This window comes from Hemicordylus capensis, chromosome 1 (assembly GCF_027244095.1).
Source record: "Hemicordylus capensis ecotype Gifberg chromosome 1, rHemCap1.1.pri, whole genome shotgun sequence".
NCBI classification, from domain to species: domain Eukaryota; kingdom Metazoa; phylum Chordata; class Lepidosauria; order Squamata; family Cordylidae; genus Hemicordylus; species Hemicordylus capensis.
Window position 1 is genome coordinate 74,835,864 of NC_069657.1, and position 26,038 is coordinate 74,861,901.

At 45.0% G+C, this 26,038-nt stretch overlaps 1 protein-coding gene across 4 annotated transcripts in view; it reads right to left on the reverse strand.

The window, feature by feature from the left end:
* Positions 1-26,038, reverse strand: part of TTBK2 (tau tubulin kinase 2) — a 150,375-nt gene that overhangs the window by 115,409 nt on the left and 8,928 nt on the right. For all 4 annotated transcript variants that reach the window (XM_053261412.1, XM_053261386.1, XM_053261392.1 and 1 more), the window contains 2 exons: positions 18,126-18,285; positions 2,885-3,032 (listed from right to left, as the gene is read on the reverse strand). In XM_053261412.1, the coding sequence (XP_053117387.1) occupies positions 2,885-3,032; positions 18,126-18,194 (217 nt within the window). In that variant the 5' untranslated portion in view covers positions 18,195-18,285. The remainder of the gene's footprint in view (positions 1-2,884; positions 3,033-18,125; positions 18,286-26,038) is intronic.

Genomic DNA, 26,038 nt, shown 5'->3' on the forward strand with positions numbered 1-26,038 from the left:
CATATGTATCACCTAAAGTTTTGTTCGACTTTTATTGTCCTGCATATCAGTCAGATGTTCCTTATATCTTTTCATTATTGGTCTTCTGGTTTCTGCAATATGGAATGCTGCACATTCACCTTACACCAATGCTCATTCTCCTCACAGATAGAACAATCTCTCCCTTCATATCTATTATCATACAACTGGGATTTAACTAAATGTTGTTATAAGGTTTTAGGTGCTGTACACACAACATTAGCTTAACTCCATGTCTACTCAAAGTTTTTTGTACCTGACATGCAAATGTGTTACAAAAAGGTATTTTTTTAAAGCTGGCCATCCTTTCACAAACTTTACACACCTACTCCTATTTAGTGGAAGTAGATAACCATTAACTTACATCAACTCTTCAGCCTTTTCCCTAGATGTCACAATGTGTTCACTAGGGCATGCCTATAGTCCTTGTGTTACATTCTTAACTATCTGCTCCTGTACAATTCTGGGATGTGATGAATTACTTACTATTCAATAAAACCTCCTTTTTCATGGGATTCCTATGCTACCTAGTTTCCACGTAGCCCCCACATAGCTTTTGAATAACTCCTTGCAAATAAGTTCAGCTTTATTCAAAGCTCCCCCTACCATGTTCCCTTCAAGCTCCCTAAGACTTACCTTCAAGCAGGAACAGCAACTAAGGAGCATGGAATGGTGCCAAGGGAGATATTGTTCTTCTGGCCTTCACAGCCAGAAAGCCTTACCAACAGGAAAGCCGCAGGGATCTTTTTTCTGGGCCTTTACCATGCAGAATGCTCTCCCTGCTGCACATATATCCTCTGGTGTCCCCGCCTCCCCAGCATTTGGTTTTCCTATTCCCCCCGAACCTGCTTCCCAAACTTATCTTGTATGGTGCAGGTGAGAAACTTACTTTCAGGAATGTTCCCTCACCCTCTTGTGAACCATTTCCTTCCACTTTCCAAGGCATCCCTTCTTCTAGCCTTGGAAAATGGATGGGAATGGCTCCCAAGAGGGTGAGGGAACCTTCCTGAAGGTCAGTTTCTCTCCTCCACCATACAAGAGAATTTTGGAAAGCGGGAGGAGTAAGAAACCCAGATTCATGGAAGGCTGAAGACAGCAGAGGATAGGGAAGCATTTGGAATGGGCCCAGTCTTTCCAAATAAGACTCTACCTTCTCCCAAGAACTCTCTGAAAATTTGGACAAGACTGGGCCCACTCCAAATGCTTCCCTAAGCTTTGCTGTCTGAGTCTATTCTGAATCTACACAAAGAATCATAGCATTTTAGAGTTGGAAGGGATCTTGTGGGTCTTCTAGTCCAACTCTCTATTAAGCGCAGAAAATCACTACAGCATCCCAAACAATTCGCTGTCAAGCCTCTGTCTAAAAACCATGAAAAAAGCAGAACCCACCACTGCATGAGACATTAACAACTTTTACATTAAAAGTTGTTGAACTGGTTAGGAAATTCTTCCAAATGTCTAGGCAAAAATCTGCTTCTTGGTAATTTCCACCCACCATTTCTAGCTCTACCCTCTGCAGCAACAGAGAAAAGTCCACTCCATCCTCCATGTGACAGAACACCCTAGAGTTTGCCAAAATATGATCTGCATACAAACCAGTAGAGTTGAGCTTTAACTGTCATATCCAAAAACTTCTACAGTTTTAGATGTCAACGTTTGTTATATTTTTGCAGTTCTTAATATTTAGGGTACAGTCACATCACTCAGCTGAACAGCCAGAAAAGCATCAACAAATATTTGGAAGGGGATGGAAGGAAATACTGGAGCAACACCACTATTCTAGTCCTTCTCACGGGAATATAAGAGGAGGCCAGGTATTCAGTAATGAGCCAGCCTACCCATAAATCTTGACTATACAGTAACTTAACTAAGCAGTTACTGTATAGTCAGGTACCAACTAAGCAGTTACTGTATAGTTAGGTACTTAACTAAGCAGGTACCAATGAGTCGGTATCGACTCCTGTCGACCACAGAGCCCTGTGGCTGTCTTTGGTAGAATACAAGAGGGATTTACCATTGCCAGCTCCCACACAGTACGAGATGATGCCTTTCAACATCTTCCTATATCACTGCTGCCCGATATAGGTGTTTCCCATAGTCTGGGAAACATACAAGAGGGGATTCGAACCGGCAACCTCTGGCTTGCTAGTCAAGTCATTTCCCCACTGCGCCATTAGGTGGCTTTCTAACTAAGCAGTAACTTGAGGTTTTTTTCTTTCAGTCCTCTGCTGAACCAAGTACTTTGCTTTCCTCTTAGTAATCTTTGGTACACTAAGACTTGTACAAAGTTTACTGCAGCACATACATTTGTCTCATCCAATGCTTTGTAAAAAAAAAAAAAACAAGCAGTAAGAGCAGTCAGGGCATCCACTAATCTCAGAAGTTGCTCAAGACTTTGGGGTGCCCGAAACATTATTTACAACCATAAGAAATACCCATTGCCAGGGTATAGATAAGAACAATAGACACCTCTCCATATGCCCTCAGTTTCACAGTTTCTCTACAAGAATCACATTCACTTTCTTTGAAATTACAACAGACTGATAGCTCATCATCAACATGAATCATATTATGAGTTAGTTAGTTGTTTATTTATGATCTTAGATCAAACAGGATATTATGAGCAAAATAATATAGTTTTCTGATTATTGTACTCAACATATAGCAACAACTAGAAACCATCCTTATATTCCTCATTTAACCACCAGTACTGATCAATATCATACGTTTGCTATTCTTGTGCCTTTTCATTCATTTCCCGTCAGGCTATAGTTAGAAAAAAGGTGGGATAATCTAATTCTCTTTATTAGGAATGTGTATATGATATTTAGCTATCTACAGAACAAAGATCTTTTATCCACCTTACCTTGCAGTTTTTTCAACACAGCTACTTCCATTTTCAGAACTTGCTTTGGTTGCTGAGCTGACTCAACCTTCAGTGCAACATTCTCTCGGGTAACCACATCCAGTGCATCGTAAATTTCTCCAAAGCCTCCACCTCCTATCTTTCTCAACTGTAGTAAAAAAGAATATTAGTTACCGTGCATTGTTTAAGAACTGCAGAACTACTGAACTGAAAAGCCCGTGCTCTGAACACTGTCTAGTCATTAAACTACTATACAGGAGGACCTCGATATTCATGGGGGTTCCATTCCACAGTTGTACCACGGATACGGAAACCACAAATATCGAGGCATTGAGTGAATAGAGAATTGGGGGTTAGGTTCCCGTTCACCAGGGAAATGAGGAAATAATACAGATTTTGGTTAAACGGGGGGGGGGGGGACACGGGGGGGAGCTCCTTACCATGCTTTGCTGCTCCCTACCCAACCCGCATCACACTGTACCCGTGGAATGCCCGAAAATGGCTGTTTGGGGATATTGTTTGGTTTTAAATGGGAGCCGTTTTGTGGCTCCAAGAAACAAAATGGCAGCCAGAACAGACCTCTGCGGTCATTTCCGGCCACCTCCAACCCGCGGATATGCGAGGTCAACGTTGTTGGTTTTTGTTTTTGTTTTGACGTATGCCAAGATCGGGTGGCTGACCACAGATATACAAATCCACGTATAACGAGCTTTCCCTGTATTAGATTTGGTCAGTGCCAATTTAACATCAAGCTGTGCGGCCAATGCCTGCTGAAGTTTCAGATATTGGCTGGATGGCTGAATAAGATTTCCAGTGGCCAGAAGCTGGGCATCAATGGCCTGAACCACACTTTTCCCTTTTCCATGACTGCGTAAATTAAAGTAATACAAATCGTAGAAAATATGAATACGTAGAACTAGCATCTGATTAAAGACATCTTCACTAATTAGTCTTATGAGTTTTAGATTGTGAGGCCTTTTGGGACAGGGAACCATCATATCTACCCCCAGCACAGTACCTCCAGTGATTGTTGCTGGTGTCTATCTTATGTTTCCTTTTAGATTGTGAGCCCTTTAGGGACAGGGAGCCATCTTATTTATTTATTATTCCTCTGTGTAAACTGCCCTGAGCCATTTTTGGAAGGGTGGTATAGAAATCTAATAAAACAAATAAATTTTTTATTTATTATTAGTAGTAGTAGTAGTAGTAGTAGTAGTATTTTACACAGTCAGACAGGTGTTATTGACTGGTTTGTTTTATCCAGACATCGAGTCCTTCCCAAGGACCTGGGATGCCAGAATTGTATTGTCAATGTTGTTGCTGCTGTTATAGATATCGTCGCAGAATATAGGCTGTTCCCAGTAAAGCTGCTTTTTGTAATTGGCTGATGGTGATTTCTGTGGCCCCTATGGTGTTGAAGTGCTCTTCAAGGTCTTTTGGAACTGCACCCAGGGTGCCAATTACCACTGGGATTATTTTGGTCTTTTTCTGCCACAGCCTTTCAATTTCAATTTGTAGATCTTTGTATTTGGTGATTTTTTCTATTTCTTTTTCTTCTATTCTGCTATCCCCTGGTGGTGTTGTTGTTAAAATAATAATAATAATAATAATAATAAATTATAATTATAATTATATTTATGGTTCTATACGAACACAAGAACAGCCCTGCTGAATTAGGCTGAAGGCCTATCTAATCCAGTATCCTGTTATACACAGTGGCCCACCTAATGCCTTTGAGAAACCCACAGCCAAGAGGGGAGGGCAATCTTGCTGTTGCCCCCTGCAAATGGTATTCAGAGGCATCTTGCCTCTGAGGCTGGAGGTGGCCTATAGCCACCAGATTAGAAGCCATTGATAAGATCTGTCCTCCATGAACGGCAGGCTTTTGTAAAATAGCCTTTTTTGTTAAAAAGTGGTATATAAATATTATTATTAATAAATATGTGAGCTGTAGATAATTAATTATATCTAAACTGATTTGCATAAGAATAAAACCACACTTCAGGGCGGGGGGGGGGAGAAGCATAGTGTGTGTGTCCCATCAACTTTGCAATGCCTGGACCAATACTGAACCAAATTGGGTACAGTTGTAGGGACACCTCAATGGCCTAATTTGTGATTATGCCATCCACTCTGTTTCAAGATGGTGGACACGTGAATGTCTGAGGCTCAAGTGAGCTAGCTTGTGAACTGCCTAAGCAATCTGGACCAAATTTAGCTCATCTGTAGTGATAGTTAAAGGAAAGTAGACAGATTAGTTCTTACCAGAACTACTTGTTTTTAAATGTTGCATGCACATATTGCATCATCTTAATCGAGGCATTTCCTCACGTATGAGAAAGAAGGGAAAGAAAGTTTAAGATGGTGGTTGCCACTATTTTTGTATGTACATCTATTGCAAGTTTATTTTTTAAATAATCTGCTGTCTAATCAATTTGTGACATTTTAATTTTAAGAGTCTCTAAATGAGGCCCTTAAAACTGAAATGTAAAAAATTGAAATGGAAAAAATACAAATCCCATCATCCCTATCTTTTTTGTGGCTGGGGATGATGAGAGTTGTAGTTCAGCAACATCTGGAGTACTGCAGGTTGGGAACCCCTGGTGTAAAGGAACAAGCAAATACAGCTCCAGTTCAGACAACCACACAAACCATAGTTTGAATGCATCCATAATCCTCATGAGCTCCCTTCTACGCTCACCTTCTCAGTCCCCATGCAGAACTGCAGTGTCAGCACCCTCATTTGCTTAAAAAGCTCGACCTGTTGTACAAACCCAGAGTTACTTGACTGTGGCTTACAAACCACAATCAAACCACAACCTGAAAATGAAATTCAACTCTGCTTTGAGACGGTGGTTTGTAAACAACAGCTCTGGTTCAGATAACACATGGGGTCATTCATACAACTGAGCCGGTGGAGGGAAGGCCTTGTCTTCCCCCCAGGCTGTTGCTTTCCTGGTGGGCACACGCTCCACACTCCCATGTGATCAACCTTGTTCCGTGTAGCACGGATCGCTCAGAGGCCAGAATTTGTCATCCTGGCCCTCAAAAATCCCACAGTGCACGACACAAGGCATTGTGGGGATCCCCCCAGTGATGGACGCCTTCCTTAGAACTCTATAGCTGGGCTCAATAAGCATTTCTCTTAAAGCATCCCCCCCACCCAGTGCTGGAAAGCGCAGCACTGTACAGAGGTCAGTGCAGTGGGAAATAGCTCTCGTACTGAATGGGTGTCCTCACCCTCCCCAGGTGGCTCTCGCTTGAAAAACAGTGAAGATCACTGAAGTGCTTCATATGTACTATCTTGTTGTAAGCCTTACAACATTCCTGTATAATAAGTATTATTATCCTCATATTGTAGCTGAGAAGCTCAGGCCAAGAGAAAGTGGGTTGTTTAAGAGTACCTAGTGGGTTCACGGCAAAGGTGAAATTTGGCACAGAAAATGTAGCTCAGTCTCTGAACCACTACACTACACCAGCCTTGTACTGGACATTTTTCTTGTACTAGACAGGTGCTTCTCAGCAGGTAACTCACAAATTTTATCTTGGCCATATCAAAGTACCTACCTCAGCTCTTCTGCAAGAGGTGGGACCTTGAGCCTTATAAGCTCAGGCTGTGTGATGCAGTAGCCAACTGCCCATGGGCCCTCTACAACACAGCAGAATCAAAGAGAAACTAGCATGGCAGAAAACAACCAATCTGCTATGCTTGAGAGTAGAAATTTGCTGTAACCTTCCCACAAAGCCTAACTGCAACTGATAAAACAGGTGGCCCTTGTTATCCACGGTCCCGGCACCTGTGGTTTCAAGTATCCATGGTTGGGCAATATAGACCTGATATTGTTATCTGTGGGATTAAAAAAAATAGACAAAATTTGCCTATTCACAGTTCCTAGGTGGCTGGAAAAGACTTCCGATGTCATTTCCGGCCACTATTTTGCAGCATGGAGCCATTTTGTTGCTTTTTCAAAGACAAAATAAAAACAAAAACCAAGAATTTTTGAAAACATTCTCATAAATCTGGAGAAATTGCAGGTTTGGTGGGGTCTTTCTGGAGAGCTGGAAGCCTGAAGAGCAAGGTACTGTGCTTTACTCCCTTTATTTCTGTTGGGGGGGTGCTTTTTTTAGGCTCAAGGAACCTAACCTTACAATTCCCATATTTTATTTTTGTTTGTTTATTCGAATTCTCTCCAAAAATAGCTCAGGGTGGTTTACACAGAGAAATAATAAATAAATAATATGGATCCCTGTCCCCAAAGGGCTCACAATCTAAAAAGAAACGTAAGATAGACACCAGCAACACTCACTGGAGGTACTGTGCTGGGGGTGGATAGGGCTCAAGATCTTGTTATTCACAGTTTCATTATCTGAAGTTGTAGGCTGGAATGGAAGCCCCATGAATAACAAAGGCCACTTGTATAGAACTGAGGTTGTCCCATGTCGTGGGCTTTCCCACTTAAGTCTTTAATAGATTTAGAACAGAATAGAATAGAATAGAACAGCACAGGAGGGAAAGCCAATTGGCTTTCTGTCCCTGCAACAGGCTATCTCCATGAGTTTACTGGGGAGTTACTTACTATAAGTTACTACTTATCTATCCCTGCAACAGGCTGCTCCATGAGTTTACTGTGGCAACACCAGGGTACATAGCCTAAGGAACATCAGGAGCCCCTGGTGGCGCAGTGGTAAAACTGCCGCCCTGTAACCAGAAGGTTACAAGTTCGATCCTGACCAGGGGCTCAAGGTTGACTCAGCCTTCCATCCTTCCGAGGTCGGTAAAATGAGTACCCAGAATGTTGGGGGCAATATGCTACATCATTGTAAACCGCTTAGAGAGCTCCGGCTATAGAGCGGTATATAAATGTAAGTGCTATTGCTATTGCTTACCTATAACTGGGGTTCTTCTGGTGGTCATCTGTCCATTCACACAGTTGGGCTTTGCACTGGCGTGAAATAGAGAATGGAATTTTTCAAGCTTCATTTTTTCCAGCTTTGTGCTGAGGCTCCTCCGTCAACATACTAGGTCATGTGCTCTAGACCAGGGATTCCCAACGTTGGGTCCTCAGATGTTATTGGACTTCAACTCCCATAATTCCCAACCAAAAGCCACTGGGGCTGGGAATTATGGGAGTTGAAGTCCAATAACATCTGGGGACCCAATGTTGAGAATCCCTGCTCTAGACCTTCCTCCTCAGTTCTGGAGTCCGTCACTACACAGCTCTGCAGAGGGTAAGGATAGGTAGATAACGGTGGACAGATGACCACCAGAAGAACCGCAGTAAGAAACCTGAAGTTTTTCTGAGTGGTCTCTGTTCATCACACAGATGGGCGCATCGTAAGCTCCTGTAGTCATTGGAGGCGGGAAGCAGAGCCCAGAGAATCAGTTGAGTAGCCCCTGCACATCAATGTTAGAGCGACTGCAGCACCAATCACCCAAAAGCAGAGTCTTTTCGTGCCCACACATCAAGGGCGTAGCGTCTAATGAATGAATGAAGTTGGCGATGACCAAGTTGCAGCTTGACAAATAGATTCCAATGGAATCTTGACAAATGTAGCTTGCATTTGTCAATCTTGCAGCTTGACAAATAGATTCCAATGGAAGACCTCTATCCAAGGCTGTGGACATAGCCTGACGGAATGGGCTTTAATCTTAGATGGGGGGCTCTAACCCCAGCACCTGATAACCTAGTTTAATGGCCTGAACTATCCAGGCTGAAATGGACTGTGCAGAGTCCAGGCTGAAATGGTCAGTGGTCCTTGCGGGGCTCTTCATAAATAACAAACAGATCAGGAGATTTTCTAAAAGGTGCTATATGCTGAATGTAAAAGGCTAATGCCCGCCTGACATCAAGCATTTGCCACCTGTATTCCTCAGATGATGCAGGATCTGGGAAGAACACAGGTAAGGAGATCAGCTGTGACCTATGGAAGGAGGAAACTATTTTAGGTAAAAAGGGAACGTCTAGCCTGAGGGTGACCTATTTCTGAAAATCAAGTAAGATGGGTCTGAGCATAGCACCTGCAGCTCTCCCACCCTACGGACCAATGTTGTAGCCCACTAAGCACACTGTCTTATGAGTTAGGAGGTGAAGGTCACATGTAGCTAAAGGTTCAAATGGCTTGCCCGTGAGAGTAGCTAAAATTCGGGGCAGATCCCACAGCAGAGCGATGGTAGGGACATCAGGATGTAAATACGGCAGGCCCTTCAAAACTGCTTGACCCATGGCACCGCAAAAAGGGAGGTATGCACAGGTGTAGTCCAAAAGGCTGCAAGGGCCGCTAGGTGTACTCATATAGACAACATCGACAACCCTGTCCTCTTTAGCTACAACTGATGAGATAGAATAAAGGTCAGTGGGGCATTAGTAGAGTCAGTCAATCTTGATAGTTTAGCATATTCTGAAAAACGTGTCCATTTTCCCCTATACGAGGCTATCATGGAAGGTTTTCAGTATCTCCTGGAGTTCAAGTGTCCAGCCTGTTGAATCCTCCATGCTGTGAGACGTAAATGTCCGATGTAGGACCTTGCCAAGTTGCTGAGACAGAAGTGTGAGGTGCACTGGAAGAGGGTGAAAGCATCACCTTGACAGATGGAGCAACGGGGGAACCAGTGGCAATGTGGCCACCATGGGGCGATGAGGATGCAGTTTGACCTGTCCTGGTTTAGAACACGGGGGATCAACAGGATCAGAGGAAACAGGTAAGTAAAACTCTCCGACCAGGTGGCAATGAAGGCATCTCCTTTGGAATTTCTCCTGAACCCTCCCCTGGCATAGAAATTCCAGCACTGGTTGTTGCTCGGGCTGGCAAACTGGTCAATCTGAGGCTTCCCCCAGATCTGGAAGACCTCCTGCAACACCCTCAGGTGCAACTGCCACTCATGAGAGATATTGTGGGTTCTGCTCAAAGTTGTCTGCTAGCATGTTACAAAGGCCATTGATAGAAAGATGAATGTGGTGCTCAAGTGCCCAATGCCAGATCTTCAGGGACAGGGCTAGAAAGAAGTGTGACCCCGTGCCTCCCTGCCCGCTGTTGTGTTGTCTGTCATTATCTGCACATGTTGACCAACTAGGTCTGGCTGAAAACCTTGAAGGGCCTTGAAAAATGCCAAATGTTCAAGGATTTAGCCGCTCAAGAGCAGATCTCCATAGTGGGCACCCCCAACTTCTTCAGAGGCATCCGTCGCAAGGTAAGCCTGAGGACCTGGCCTCTTGAAAGGTGTGGACTGACTGAGATTTGCAGCAATAGTCCACCAAGTGAAAGCAGATTGAATTGAAGGAGGCAGTTCTAGAATCATGCAAAGCCAAGCAGTTGGTAAGGTGGCAGTAGTGGATGCCATCAGGCCTAAAATTCATTGTATCTGTATTGCAGGGTGGCATGATGACCGACATAGTGAGCAAAATCCAAATTTGTCATTCAGGATCCTCTGGTAAGTACACTACTGCCATGGTGGTGAACACAATGCCTAAGAATGTTATTCTGCAAGTTGGTGTGAGCTGAGACTTCTTGTAGTTTATATTTTGTTCCATACGCTGTAGGAGAGACGTGGTCACCTGCTGATCCCTGCGAAGAGTCCCTGGACCACTGGCAACAAGGAACCAGTCATCCAAGAAAAAGAAAAAACGGTATCCCTTTTCCTGTAGTAACTGACAATGATTACCATACAGTTTGTGTATACCCTCGGGACAGAGAAGAGGCTGAAGGGCATTCCCTTGAACTGGAACGCACGTAATCCTATCTGAAAACACAAGTAATGTACTCTCTGTGCTGGGGCCAGATTGTGATATGGCAATAGGTGCCTTCAAAGTTGATGGAGGCAAACCACATGCCTTCTGAGAGTAGAGGAATGATGTCTGACACCATCAGCATTCAGAAGCACTTGTACTTCATGAAGGAGTTCAGAAACCTGAGGTCAAGAATGGGTTAAAGGCCCCATCTCTCCTCGGCACTGTGAAATATGGGGAGAACAGGCTGTCCACTCGCTGATAAGGGATGAGTTCGATCTCTCTCTTCCAAAGTAAGGCCTCAACTTCCTCAAGTAGGGCAGCCTCTGGTCTTGTGACACACTTCCTGGAGTCTGGAGGACATTCTTAGAACTGTATGGTGTAACTGATATGCATGATAGTAAGGACCTAAGCATCTGTGGGGATGTCTTCCCACATTCTTAGATAAGGTCTCAAGCATGTTCCAATCCAAGGGTAGTCAGGCCCGCTTGTATTAAGAGGCGGTCTTGGATGTATTCTGTGTTGTCTTGTTTGCAGAGAAAGATCTTTTTTTGTACTGAAGAAGAGTGTCAACAGTCACTTTGTGTCAACAGTGAGAATATCAACAAGTGTGTGGATCAAGGTGATCCATTTGACATAGTATACCTGGACTTCCAAAAAGCTTTCAACAAAAGTTCCTCATCAAAGATTCCTGAGGAAACTCAGCAGTCATGTGATAAAGGGACAAGTACATGTGCAGATTGCTAACTTGTTAAAAGACAGGAAACAGAGGGTAGGGTAAATGGAGAGTTTTCACAACGGAGAGAAGTTAGAAGTGAGGTCCCCCAGAGATCTGTACTGGGACTGGTGTTTTAAATTTATTCATAAATGATCTAGAAGTAGGGGTAAGCAGCGAGGTGGCCAAATTTGAAGATGATACCAAACTCTTTCAGGTAGTGAAATCCAAAACAGATTGTGAGGAGCTCCAAAAGGATCTCTCCAAACTGGGGGAGTGGGCGACAAAGTGGCAAATGCAGTTCAATGTTAACAAGTGTAAAGTGATCCACATTGGGACAAAGAACTCCAACTTCAAGTATATGCTGATGGGATCTCAGCTGTCAGTGACTGACCAGGAGAGGGATCTTGGGGTGGTGATGGACAGCTCGTTGAAAGTGTCGACTCAATGTGCAGCAGCTGTGGAAAAGGCCAATTCCATGCTAGGGAACATTAGGAAGGGGATTGAAAATAAAGGGGAAGGGGAAGAGGGAAGATCTTGGGCTGGCAGTGACTGTGTTTCTGCTTCTGCCCTACCTTTCTTCAGGTGTGTTCCATCTATGGGGCTGACTCTGCTGCTTTAAAGCTCAGGCTGGGCCAGGGCCTGAAGAAGGGAAGAGGGAAGATCTTGGGCTGGCAGTGACTGTGTTTCTGCTTCTGCCCTACCTTTCTTCAGGTGTGTTCCATCTATGGGGCTGACTCTGCTGCTTTAAAGCTCAGGCTGGGCCAGGGCCTGAAGAAGGGAAGAGGGAAGATCTTGGGCTGGCAGTGACTGTGTTTCTGCTTCTGCCCTACCTTTCTTCAGGTGTGTTCCATCTATGGGGCTGACTCTGCTGCTTTAAAGCTCAGGCTGGGCCAGGGCCTGAAGAAGGGAAGAGGGAAGATCTTGGGCTGGCAGTGACTGTGTTTCTGCTTCTGCCCTACCTTTCTTCAGGTGTGTTCCATCTATGGGGCTGACTCTGCTGCTTTAAAGCTCAGGCTGGGCCAGGGCCTGAAGAAGGGAAGAGGGAAGATCTTGGGCTGGCAGTGACTGTGTTTCTGCTTCTGCCCTACCTTTCTTCAGGTGTGTTCCATCTATGGGGCTGACTCTGCTGCTTTAAAGCTCAGGCTGGGCCAGGGCCTGAAGAAGGGAAGAGGGAAGATCTTGGGCTGGCAGTGACTGTGTTTCTGCTTCTGCCCTACCTTTCTTCAGGTGTGTTCCATCTATGGGGCTGACTCTGCTGCTTTAAAGCTCAGGCTGGGCCAGGGGCGTGAGCCTCTTGGCGTGAGCCGAAGGGCGAGAGCACAAGGGCTCTCATCCTTGTGGCTCTCAGCCGTGGGGTGAGCTACCTGGGGCCCTGAAGATCCTTTCCTTCTGCCCTGAAGATCTGTCTTCCCACAATCAAGAAGCTAGCAGGAGATCACGCAAGTCTGGTCTTGGTTTTTTATTAAGCCAAGAAGCCGTGGTGGTTTATTCTGGGGAGATGTGCCTGGGGGAGTGAAAAAGTGGGCCTGGAGTGGGGGCGGCAATATCACGGGTAGCGGGCAGAGGGAGGTATGGCGGTGGGAGTTCGGCAGGCCGTTACAGGGGAAAACGGTCCAGGCAATTGAGGCCTGTTCCTTTTTCCGGCCCTTCTCCCAACCCTCTGACCCTAGGGAGCTCTGGGAACACTCCTTCGAGGATTAGGGTGCTGCTGCTGAATGCCAGGTCAGTTAACGCAAAAACATCTCTCATCCACGATCTGATTGTGGATGAGCGTGCTGACCTGGTATGCGTGACGGAGACCTGGTTGGATCTGCTGGGCGGGGTTGGTCTCTCTCAGCTTTGTCCTCCAGGTTTCCAGATCGTGCAGCAGCCCCGCCTCGAGGGTCGGGGAGGAGGCGTTGCGGTCATCTTTCGAGAGACCCTCCCCGTTTCCAGGTGCCCGGTCAGGCCATCTCAGAATTTCGAGTGTTTGTCCTTGAGGGTGGGCCTCCGAGATAGGCTGGGGATTCTGTTGGTGTACCGACCACCCCGCTGCACTTCAGTCTCCCTACCTGAGCTGGCGGGGGTGGTCTCGGAGGTGGCCTTGGGTTCCCCCAGGCTTATTGTTTTGGGGGATTTCAATGTCCACGCTGAGGCCCCCCTAGTGGGTGCGGCTCAGGATTTCATGGCCTCCATGGCAACCATGGGCCTGTCTCAACTGGTATCGGGCCCTACCCACGTGGCAGGACACACTCTGGATCTGGTTTTTGCCGACCGGGAAATAAATGATCTGGAGGTGGGGGAATTTGAGACCACTCCCTTGTCATGGACAGATCATCACCTGGTGGGGTTTAGTTTGACTGCTCCGTCTGCCCTCTGCAGGGGTGGTGGGCCGATTAAGATGGTCCGCCCCCGGAGGCTTATGGATCCGCTTGGATTTCAGACGGCCCTCGGGGAGTTTCCAGTGTCCAGAGCTGGTGACCTTGTCGAGGCCTTGGTTGATCTCTGGAATGGAGAGATGGCCCGGGCTGTTGACACGGTTGCCCCCAAGCGCCCTCTCCGGCTTGGTGGAGCCCGTTCGGCTCCTTGGTTTTCCTCGGAGCTTAGGGCGATGAAGCAACTCGGGCGACGGCTGGAGCGACGCTGGAGGAAGAGTCATCACGAATCCGACCGAACACGGGCTAGAGCCCATTTTAGGGACTACGCCGTGGCGGTGGGGGCGGCGAAGAAATGCTTTTTCTCCGCCTCCATTGCGTCTGCTCAGTGCAGGCAAACAGAGCTGTTTCGTGTGGTGAAAACCTTGCTCCACACATCCCCCCGGATAATGGGGGAGGAGCCATCTACAGCTCTTTGTGATCAGTTTGCCTGTCGCTTTGCAGATAAAGTCGCTTGCATCCGTGCTGACCTGGACTCCAGAGTTTTGGCAGTTCCGGCAGACGTGCCTTTGGTACCATCTGGTTCCGTTGTGTTGGATTCTTTTCGGTTGGTGCGGCCTGAGGATGTGGACAAGATCCTGGGCAGTGTGCGGGCGACTTCGTGCGCTCTTGACCCTTGCCCTTCATGGCTAATAAAAGCTGCCAGGGAGGGGACAGGTAGATGGTTGGAGGTGATCGTTAATGCTTCATTAAGGGAGGGCAGGATGCCATCGTGCCTTAAGGAGGCGGTGGTAAGACCTCTATTAAAAAGCCCTCCCTTGATCCCTCCAACCTGGACAACTATAGACCTGTGTCTAACCTCCCCTTTTTGGGCAAGGTGATAGAGCGTGTGGTGGCGTCCCAGCTGCAGAGGGTTTTGGATGATACGGATTATCTGGACCCTTTTCAATCTGGCTTCCGCCCCGGGTATGGGACTGAGACTGCCTTGGTCGCCCTAGTGGATGACCTACGCCGGGAACTAGACAGGGGGAGTGCGTCCCTGTTGGTTCTGCTGGACCTCTCGGCGGCGTTCGATACCATCGACCATGGTATCCTTCTGGGCCGCCTCTCGAGTATGGGAATCGGAGGCACTGCGTTGCAGTGGTTTCGGTCCTTTCTTGAGGGGAGGGTTCAGAAGGTGGTGCTGGGGGACTACTGCTCGGCCCCATGGCCGTTGGCCTGTGGGGTCCCGCAGGGATCGGTCTTGTCCCCCATGCTGTTTAACATCTACATGAAGCCGCTGGGAGAGGTCATCCGGAGATTTGGACTGAGTTGTCAGCAATATGCGGATGACACTCAGCTCTATCTCTCCTTGTCATCTGATCCTAGGGAGGCAGTGGATGTCCTGAATCGGGGGCTGGAGGCCGTGATGGGGTGGATGTGGGCTAACAAACTGAAATTGAATCCGGATAAGACGGAGGTACTGTTGGTCATTAGGAGAGCCAATCGGGATGAGGAGATTTTACCGGTTCTGGATGGGGTTGCACTCCCCTTGAAGGAGCAAGTACGCAGCTTGGGGGTACTACTGGACCCGGCTCTGCTTTTGGAAGCTCAGGTGGAGGCGGTGGCCAGGGGTGCCTTTGCACGGCTTCGGCTGGTGCGCCAGCTGCGTCCCTTTCTCGAGAAGGCAGATCTGGCCAGGGTTACCCACGCCTTAGTCACGTCGCGGCTGGATTACTGTAACGCGCTCTACGTGGGGCTGCCCTTGAAGAATATCCGGAAACTGCAGCTAGTGCAAAACGCGGCAGCGAGGGTTTTATCCGGAGCTGCCCGTTGGGAACATATCACCCCCATTTTGAAAGAGCTGCACTGGCTGCCGGTTCGTTTCCGGGTCCAATTCAAGGTGCTGGTTTTGACCTTTAAAGCCCTAAACGGTTTGGGCCCGGGGTATTTGAGGGACCGCCTGCTCCCAAGGGTTGCTGCCCGCTTGACGAGGACATCTGAGGGGGCCCTGCTCCGGGTGCCGACAATGAGGGAGGCCCGGCTGTCGTGCACTCGGGACAGGGCCTTCTCTGTTGCTGCCCCCAGACTCTGGAATGCTCTCCCAGTGGCCATTCGTTCCTCGGACTCCATCACGGCTTTTAGAAAGCTTTTAAAGACTTGGCTTTTTACCCAGGCTTTTACATGATCGTTTTCTACTGCAGCATCTCTGTGTTTTTATTTGTTGTATTTGTTGTATTGTATTTATGTCTGTTTTTATATTTTTAACATGATGTTTTTATTGTCTTTATTGTATGTTTTTAACTTTTGTAAACCGCCTTGGGGTTGGCTTTTTAACGAAAGGCGGTATATAAATGCAAAAATAAATAAATAAATAAATAAATAAATAAAACTGTTAATACTATAATACCCTTATAAAAAACTATGGTGCAGCCACACCTGGAGTACTGCATACAGTTTTGGTCACCACATCTTTAAAAAGGACATTGTAGAACTGGAAAAGGTGCAGAAGAGGGCAACCAAGATGATCAGGGGCCTAGAGCACCTTTCTTATGAGGCAAGGCTACAACACTTGGGGCTATTTAGATTAGGAAAAAAGACGACTACGGGGAGACATGATAGAGGTCTATGAAATCATGCATGGTGTGGAGAAAGTCAAGAGAGAGAAATTCTTCTCCCTCTCACATAACACTAGAATCAGGGGTCATCCCATGAAATTGATTGCCGGGAAATCTAGGACCAAAAAACGGAAGTACTTTTTCACACAACGCATAATCCACTTGTGGAATTCTCTGCCACAAATGTGGTGACAGCCGACAACCTGGATGGTTTTAAGAGGGGTTTGGATAACTTCATGGAGGAGAGGTCTATCATTGGCTACTAGTTGGAGGCCTATAGGCCACCTCCAGCCTCAAAGGCAGGATGCCTCTGAGTACTAGTTGCAGGGGAGTAGCAGCAGAAGAGAAGGCATGCCCTCAATTCATGCCTGTGGCTTCCAGAGGCATCTGGTGGGCCACTGTGTGAAAGAGGATGCTGGACTAGATGGGCCTTGGGCCTGATCCAGCAGGGCTGTTCTTATGTACTGGAAGTAGCGGTGAGTACAAAAGGGCCGATTGTAACTTGACTGAGTGGAAGGTCTTGAAGTGGAGGCCTTTTGGATTCAAAAAGGTCTGTTGAATCTTGAGTGGTTTGGAGGAGGAAAGGCTCATCAGCTGTGTTCCGTAGTTTTTGAATGGTAAGAATCTCCCACCAAGTGTCCCCCATTGCCTACCAAGGGGTAGTGCTACAATTTGGACACTGAGTGATCCTTGATTGGAGAGTGTGTGGGAGGCTCCATATGAGGGACCAGGCTGCTCCAGTGATCCATAGGAGGGTGTGTCAGTGAGATTGGGCCCAAGTTTGCACTTGGCATGGCTACCACACTCCTCAATCCCAAGGGCATACAATGCTTTCAGCAGCTAATTCAGCCGGCTGTGCTGCAGTATTGATTGGCATCGACTCCGACTGGAGCTCTGAGAATGCTGAGGAGGGTGCAGAGAACATGACCTAGTAGGGTAGAGGAGAAGCCTCAGAACAAAGCTGGGGGGTGGGGGGATGATGCTTGGAAGATTCTGGTCTCTACTTCACACCAGCGCAAAGCTCATCTGTGTGATGGACAGAGGCCACAAAAGAAACTATATGCCAATGTCAAGTCATCTAGCCAAGGTCAATGTGGTGTGTGTTTGTGTGTGAATATATCCCAGATAAACCATTAACTTCCTACAGGAAGGCTACCATTCTCCCTTCCCTAACCTCACCTGCAAGGCTGCCTATCATCAATTACATGAAGACAGCATGTCTAGCAGTGCTAGACTGAAACCAGCACAAGTGTAGAGCTAACAGAAAAAAATATTTAATTATCTCAGGAAGTCTAAAGCAATTCCACAAAAACCAAACTACCCCACAGAATCTTCCTCAGAGAACTGCAGACAGAAAATACAGCCAGGTCCTCAAAAACTACTGTAACTAAGCCTAAGTGTGTGTTACTGACATAAATTGTGAATTTTACCCATTTACCTCTGCTTGTGCTGTGTCTCATGTGTCAATTTCTAGGTTGTAAGCCCCCTGGAGCAAGAACCTGTCCTCTCATACTTTGTAAAGCACCATGAATACTGATGAGCAAGAGAGAGAAAGAAGCTTTTGAAAACTGAAAGTTTATTTCTTTGAAACCATCAATGTGCCAGAAAAGACTAACATAGGTAAACTACAGGTGACTAATTTTCATGAACTTATTTACAAACTTGACTGAGACTATCATTCCAAAAAGGAACTAATATACACATCCCCTATCCCACACTGCTATATTTTCCTGTTTAGTTAGCAGGATGCAATTTGTAGCTGTGTCCTCCCTGTGTGGTCACATGAGCCTTTGTTTCTTTTTATTCTCTCTCTCCCCCCCTCTCAAACAAGCAAAGTAATATACTCACCACTTTCCATCTTTCTTTGACTACCATTCCCACACTAAGGATATCTGGCTGTTCTCCTCCTCCACTCATTGCAGCCTCCTGAGGTGATGCAGCTGCTATGCAAAGCCTACGTCAGTAGAGACCATCCAGCTCCCAGAGGAGGCTTCCATTTAAGCAGAGGCTATAGAAATAAACACCAGTACATGAGATCTTGCTAATTAAAACAGGTAAGAACACTTGCCTTCCTAACCCTATTCTGATTTAGTTATTTTTCAGTTTCACAATGCACAACTGAAAGACAACCAGAGAATTTAGTTTGTCAAGTAAATTTTAAGAACAGAAGGTCTCTTGATATATTTTATTATGGAAGTGAAATCTGTTTGCGGCTTTTTAAAATTTTCAAATATTTTCTTGAGGACAACTGAAAGAACAGTTTCTGTGAAGATCACATGAAGTATTAATTCAATTTGCAAGATAGATTAAGAATATTTATCAGCATCAGAATGACACTAAATATTTATATGCAATAAATATTTTCTATCTCACTTCCCTCCCAAGTGTTACACATACAGATTCTCAGTAATGTTTACATCCAGACCCTGCAAAGTAAGCCAATATTATTTGCATATTACAAGCAAAGGCCAAAACTGAGAAACAGTGGGTTGATTAAAAGTATGAGGTCATAGCTAAGATGATGTTCCCCATATAAACTCTATACCACAGCAAACTTTATTTTAAACTTAGCCCTCCATGCCCCCCACAACCGTATCCATCATCAAATTCTCCCAATATTAAAGTAGCAGATATACCTCTCCACAACCTCCCCACACACATATACTGGTCTGGTACAGACATTACGTAGAATCAGGATTGAATCTGATTTAGTACAATGTCTCCTACCTCAAATATGCACTCCCACCACCCTTTCATGCACAAAGGAAGAAAAGACTCTACTTCCAGTCTTGGCTTAGAACAAGCTAGGATCTCTTATCTATTTTTACATTTATATCCCGCTCTTCCTCCAAGGAGCCCAAAGCAGTGTACATGGTTATGTTTATTCTCATAACAACCTTACGAGGTACATTAGGCTGAGAGAGATATGAGTGGTCCAGAGTCACCCAGTGAGTTTCATTGCTAAATGAGGATTTGAACTCTGGTCTCTCCCAGCCTAGTCCAACCACTACACCACACTGACTCCAAACCAGTTGATCATAGCTTAACCAGAGTTTCAAAACAAACCATGATCTGAACCAACATTTACAAACTGAGAAGCAGAATCCTTCCTTCTTGCAGAAAGGGAAGAGGGGAATGTGCATGCCCAAATCTACGGAATGTCACATGAAACCAGTATTCAACACTGTCTCCATGATACATCTGAATCGGGCCACTTTGTGTAGACCCTGAAAATACCTTATTATATTCTTTAGCAAACTATACCACCACCATAGGATAGGGCAAAATAAGTCCTTTTATTAACAAGAGATACTGTTAATATCTGGGGTATTAATAGTCTGGGGGTGCTTCTGGATCCAAGCCTCTCCCTGGTGTCCCAGGTTGAGGCGGTGGACAGACGTGCCTTCTATCAGCTTTGGCTAATACTCCAACTGCGTCCATTTCTTGAGATAAATGACCTCAGAACAGTGGTACATCTGCAGGTAACCTCCAGAATAGATTACTGCAATGAGCTCTATGTGGGGCTGCCCTTGTGTGTAGTCCACAGAAACTACAGCTGGTTCTGAATGCAGCAGCCAAGTTGGTCTCTAGGTCATCTCTGAGAGACCATATTACTCCCGTACTGGAAGATCTACACTAGCTGCCGATATGTTTCCGAGCAAAATACAAGGTGCTGGTTATAACCTATAAAGCCCTAAACAGCTTGGGCCCTGCGTATTTAAGAGAACACCTTCTTTGTCATGAACCCCACCGCCCATTGAGATCATCATAGGAACATAGGAAGCTGCCATATACTGAGTTAGACCATTGGTCCATATAGCTCAGTATTGTCTTCACAGACTGGCAGCGGCTTCTCCAAGGTTGCAGGCAGGAATCTCTCTCAGCCCTATCTTGGAGAAGCCAGGGAGGTAACTTGAAACTTTCTGCTCTTCCCAGAGCAGCTCCATCCCCTGAGGGGAATATCTTACAGTGCTTACACTTCTAGTCTCCCTTTCATTCATATGCAACCAGGGCTGACCCTGCTTAGCTAAGGGGAAAAGTTATGCTTGCTACCACAAGACCAGCTCTCCTCTCCAATCAGGAGAGGTACGTCTGCAGTTGCCACCAGCTCGTCTGGGGATAATCAGGGATGGGCCTTCTCTGCCGCTGCCCCGAAGCTCTGGAACACGTTCCCTACTGAAATGAGCCTCGCCATCTCTGACAACTTTTTTAAAAAGTCTGAAAGATGCATCTGTTCACCTGGGCTTTTACTTAAATATTGTTTTAACAGTTTTAATATGTTTTAAAGTTTAAATTGTTGTAATATTTTAACTTTTACTGTATTATTTATTTTGTTTTAACTAATGTTTTAAGTTTTCTGTTGCCATTTATTTTAATTAATGTTTTACCTTTTTCTGTTTGTTTGCTTTGTTGTAACCCACCCAGAGACATGAGTTTTGGGCAGTATGGAAATATAAATAAAAAATAAAATAATAAAAATATAAAATAAAAATAAAAGATAAAATAAATACTGGAGAGATACAGGAGAAAAAACAAGACCCCAAAATTCAAGTAGCTTCAGACACACTATGGTAGCCAACCCACAGCTCAAGAGCAGCAATTTTAAATCCTGGAGGCAGTTCACCAAGCCCAGATGCTGTGATGTAAATACAAAGAGCTTTATCTATAGTTTTAGTGGTTCACAAGATGCATTTTTACAACTCTAAATTTTACTGCCACTTAGGATTTCCTGAAGACAAATATAGATCCATTCAAGGGCGACTCAAGCCTGTTCCATACACAATGCATATCCCACACAAACACTGGGAAAGCCATGTGCAGTCGCTTAAAAAGAACAGGTGTGTATTTGTCAGAATTCATGGTATCAGACTCAATGTTCACTATTGCCTCCAATGGTCATCCAGTACATTTCAGTTTCTCCCTGCCTTCAGGCTCTTTGCTGACTCCGCCCATGGAATCCTGCCATTGGATCCCGTATAGGCAGGAAGAGTATATGACAGGCTTCCTGTCAGGTATACTCACAACCTCAGTATCAAGGGTTCCTGATCTGGTGTGCATCCCTTTACTATAGTGCCTGACCTCTGTTGTGACTGTTCCCGATTTCATATCTTGTCTGCTCCGACTCCTGATGTGGATCTGCTTTGACTTTCTGATCAGATAGACCATCAATTCTGCCTGCTTGCCCGCACCTGACCCTGCCTCATGTCCTACCCTTCTGATTTTCTGATGGACCTGCTTAGCTGACCCTCTGGCATGTATTCAGACTGACTCCTACTCTGACCTTTTGCACCTGTGTTCTGATCCTCTGAGAAATGGCCTCCAGATCCTCACCTACAGATATCCATAGCCTAGTCACCATAACAGTATTTCACAATATATACATGCACTGGAAACCTATTGTCAATTGACAGACAGATGCACAATCTTCTTAAAATGACTGTAGTGTTTTGTGACACCAGCATATACATGTAGTGCTGTGGTCTTTATGGTAGTCACCCTAATGATAAAATAGGCACTGAACAGTCCATCATCTGCAAGTTGTGTTTTTATCTAGATATGTCTCTCTAGCAATGTGTTCCAGGAGCTGAACCAAAATATTGCAATGTAATAAGCCACAAACACATGGCAGAATTTAAAAGTAATGCACTGCAGAAGCTCAGATACCATACAAAACAACTTGTTGGCACAAATAAGGATCAAGAGGCAGTACAATGCAGCAGCTAGGAGACTAAGTTATGAACTAAACAGTTTAATCTCCGACATGGATTTACTACATGACTGTAAGCAAAACACTATTTCTGGTATCAGCTGTCCCGTCCTACCTTTAAGTCTCTGCTACATGAGGATAATATTGACTTGCCTTGGATGTTATAAGGATTGCCAAATGGTGTGTGAAGCACTTTTAACACTCAGGAAAAGTAGTATATAGATGCTTATTAGTAAAATGATCAAGCAAACAATATTAAGCAATCCTTTGTCAAGGAAGGTAGACTCAATTCACCAGCTACCAACTGACACTGATTAATTATCTCAGACACACACATCACTGATCAACTGAAGAGGAGGCCCAGCTCCTCTCCTTTTGGAGAAATATACAAGTTATTGAAAATGCTGACCACAACTGATATAAAAACCAGGTGAAAGGGTAACATCATTTGAAATGCTATACAATGAAAGCAAGCTGACTTTACGCCTACTATTGCCTAAGTAGAATAAAGGAGGGGTTTACCATTGCCATCTCCTGTGCAGTATGAGATGATGCCTTTCAGCATCTTCCTATATCGCTGTTGCCCAATATAGGTGTTTTCCCATAGTCTGGGAAACATACCAGCAGGGATGTGCAAAACATTTGAAAGGTAGTAAGGCCTGAATACATCTAACAATTGCCAGTCACCAACTGGCTAAACTTTCATAGGCGTATGTATGGTTCCCGCCCCCCACCTGCCCACCAACTGTTTCCCTTGCAAGTCTATAGCCAAGAATCAAACCACAGCTTCTATTTCTGATTCAGTTGTGCTTTAGACTTTGTTCCTAGGAAGCTTAGTTGCCCTAGTACCACACTACCATAAGACTGCCTGCTCACCAAACATCATTTGCTCCTGTGCAGTTATGAGCAGCAGTTTCCTCCAAAAATCCACCTCTACAAAGTTTACTGTCTGGAGCTGGAACCTGGCAAACTCCTTATAAATCAGATCTGAAATAGGCTTTGGATAAATAGTTGATATTCTGACCAGCAGGAAGTTCATTTTTTTCAGAAATAACTTGCATTCTTCCAATCCTACCTTGATTTTGCACCAAATTTAAAACATCTTAAATATGTTTCAATGGCACTCAAAACAGTTTTCTTAATCAGGATAATGTATCAAGAATGGATAGGGTAGACAAGTACACCAGCCATAGTTTTTAAATTAATAAGCAAGGAAGAAAAATATATACCTTTTATTCTGCCAGGCATTTTGCAACATTGTGGGTATTGCCCCAATTGCAATTCCAAAGAAAAAGAGTTATGTATAACTGTCACACACAGAACAAGACAACTAGAAAATACAATGAACTGTATCCGACAACATTATTCTAACCATGCATCTAATAGTGCACAAGTGTATCAGTGACAGAAAAGTGGTATAATTATTTATTATGATTATTCTGGAAATATCTCTAGCTCATGAATATGTAAGAGTTTCACAGCAAGTTAGAGAGAGAGAGATTACAATACTCACTATACAACAACCATTTAAAATCCACATACTCATATCAACTCATCCTTCACTGCATTCAAAATACAGGTGAACTCAAAAGGGCCTTTTTAGGCATGCCAACAACTTGCACAGTCCCTTTAAACAGAAGCTCTTCTAACTTTCTGAAGCTGCTCCAAACTTCAGGAGTAGATTGTCAGGCATCACAGTTGTAACACAGAAGCACCACTGTACTTGCCAAACAATTCAGGGGGGCAAACTGAAAATAAAGTGAATGGGAAGTGCCAAGTGCTGCAAGATTTAAATGCACGAACTGCTTTCCCTGACTTAAAAAACAACACAAAAGCTGCTAGTTTGGATGCAAGCAGAGGACTCTTATTTAAATAAGCTTTTAAGGATTTAATATAAACTTTAGGATTCATCTTTATAAGTGTTTTATCCTTTATTTTTGACTTTTACATATTTATATGTATTTTGTTTTTGAATCTGACTATTAAGTCATTTTAATGGTTCTCCAGAAAGATGTGATTTTTTTTTAAAAAAAGATAATTTGGGGATGGATACTGGGAGGCAGTGGGAAGGCTCACAGATGAAGTATAGCACCATCAACAGTGGGGCAAGGGGTAGAGATTTGGATTCTCTAATAAACTAGCATCATGTTACTGTACAAATAAACCATTTGTTAAGTTAGTGAATCCTGCAGGAAGTGCTTTCAGTAAAGGCAATTAAGTACAAACACAAGTTATAGCAGGACCTTTACAACACAAGTAGCAACAAGGGTACGTAACGAGCCTCTGGTGGAAATTCAGTAGTACAGCATGCTGTTCATATTCTACTCTGGGAAGAGCAGATGCAGATTCAGGAGGTGAGCAAGCTTTTCTAAACAGAACATCAAGCCTTTTTCCCCTTCAAACTAACTAACAAGAGAAGGGGAGATATTAAGGGGCTGGTTTCTGTTTAAGGGAGAAGTCCTAGTCTGTGTGTTTGCTATTTGCTAGGGCTAGCATTTGCCAGGACTAGCATTGGGGGCCATGTGGCATTCAGCTGTTGTTTCTCCCTACCTGGAGGGAGTGGAATCAGCTAGGGCTGTGGGAGGGACCACATTCCAGTGAGCTACATTCCTGTGTCTCTGTTTGAAGCCTACTCTCTACATAAGAGTTGAAGGCCCGAGAGCATAGCCAACAGAGATACTAAACAGGGCACTGGAGTTTTGCAGGCAGTGTGTGGGGGAGCCTGAAAGAAGTCCCCGTGATCACAAGGAGCCCAGTAGAGAAGAGAAGGTAAGTACTAATCCCTCCCTCATTCTTGAGAAAGGCAGTTTGGACAGTTAAATAGCTGACCAATACAGCGGAGACTTATCTTTCCAATAAACTATCTCTAAATACTGTAAACTGCCAACAAAACCAGTTATGAAGATAGAAAGCCATCAGGAGAGGGGCCACATCCCAGTGTATTGCACAGAGTGTCACATGTATGACTGTTTGCTCCATGGGCAGAAGTCATAGGTGTGTGCTCGGTGCAGGGAGCTCCTGGCTCTCAGGGGACAAGTTCATTCCCTCGAGACCAAGGTGATGGATCTGGAGAAGCTCAGAGACACAAAGAGGCATTTGGATGAGACCTTCAGGGACGTGGTAGAGGCATCCCACTCCAAGGCTGATACCTCCTGTTAGGGAGTGCTGGAGAGGAGACAGCTGTCGTGGTGCACATAAGCACCAACAATGTGGGGAAATGTAGTCAGAAGGTCCTGGAAGCCAAATTTAGGCTGACAGGTAGCATACTGAAGTCCAGGACCCCAAGGTAGCATTCTCAGAAATGCTACCTGTTCCACGCACAGGTACAGTGAGACAGGCAAAGCTGAGGTTTTTCAATGCATGGATGAGACAGACTTTGATGCCAGGAGGAGGGGTTTAAATTTGTTAGGCACTGGGATAAATTTTGGGGGAAGCAAGGCCTGTACAGAAGGGATGGGCTGCACTTGAACCAAGATGGAACCAGACTGCTGGTGCTTAAAATCAAAAAGGTTGCAGAGCAGCTTTTAAAATGACGCCTGGGGAATAGCTGACAGGAGCTGGACAGTATCCAGTTTGGCATATGCCATTCTCTAAAGTGTGAAGGTGTAAAGCAGGCATCCCCAAACTGCGGCCCTCCAGATGTTGCTGAACTACAACTCCCAGCATCCCTAGACACAATTTTTTATGGCTGGGTATGCTGGAAGTTGTAGTTCAGCAACATCTGGAGGGCTGCAGTTTGGGGATGCCTGGTGTAAAGGATTCAAATAAAACAGAAGGAGACAGAGCAGAACCACATAAAGAGGAAACAGAAGGGTTTGCCAACTGGTCAAAGAGTCAAAAGAAAGATAGGTGCTTACATGCCAATGTCAGAAGCCTCCAAGCCAAGATGGGTGAGCTGGAGTGCTTGGTTGCTAACACAGAAACTATATAGTAATATAGTGGGCATAACAGAAACATGGTGGAACAGTGAGAACCAGTGGGACACAGTCAGGTAATGACAAAGAGGTCAAATTTCTAGATATGCTGAATGACTGTGCCCTAGAACAGTAGGTCT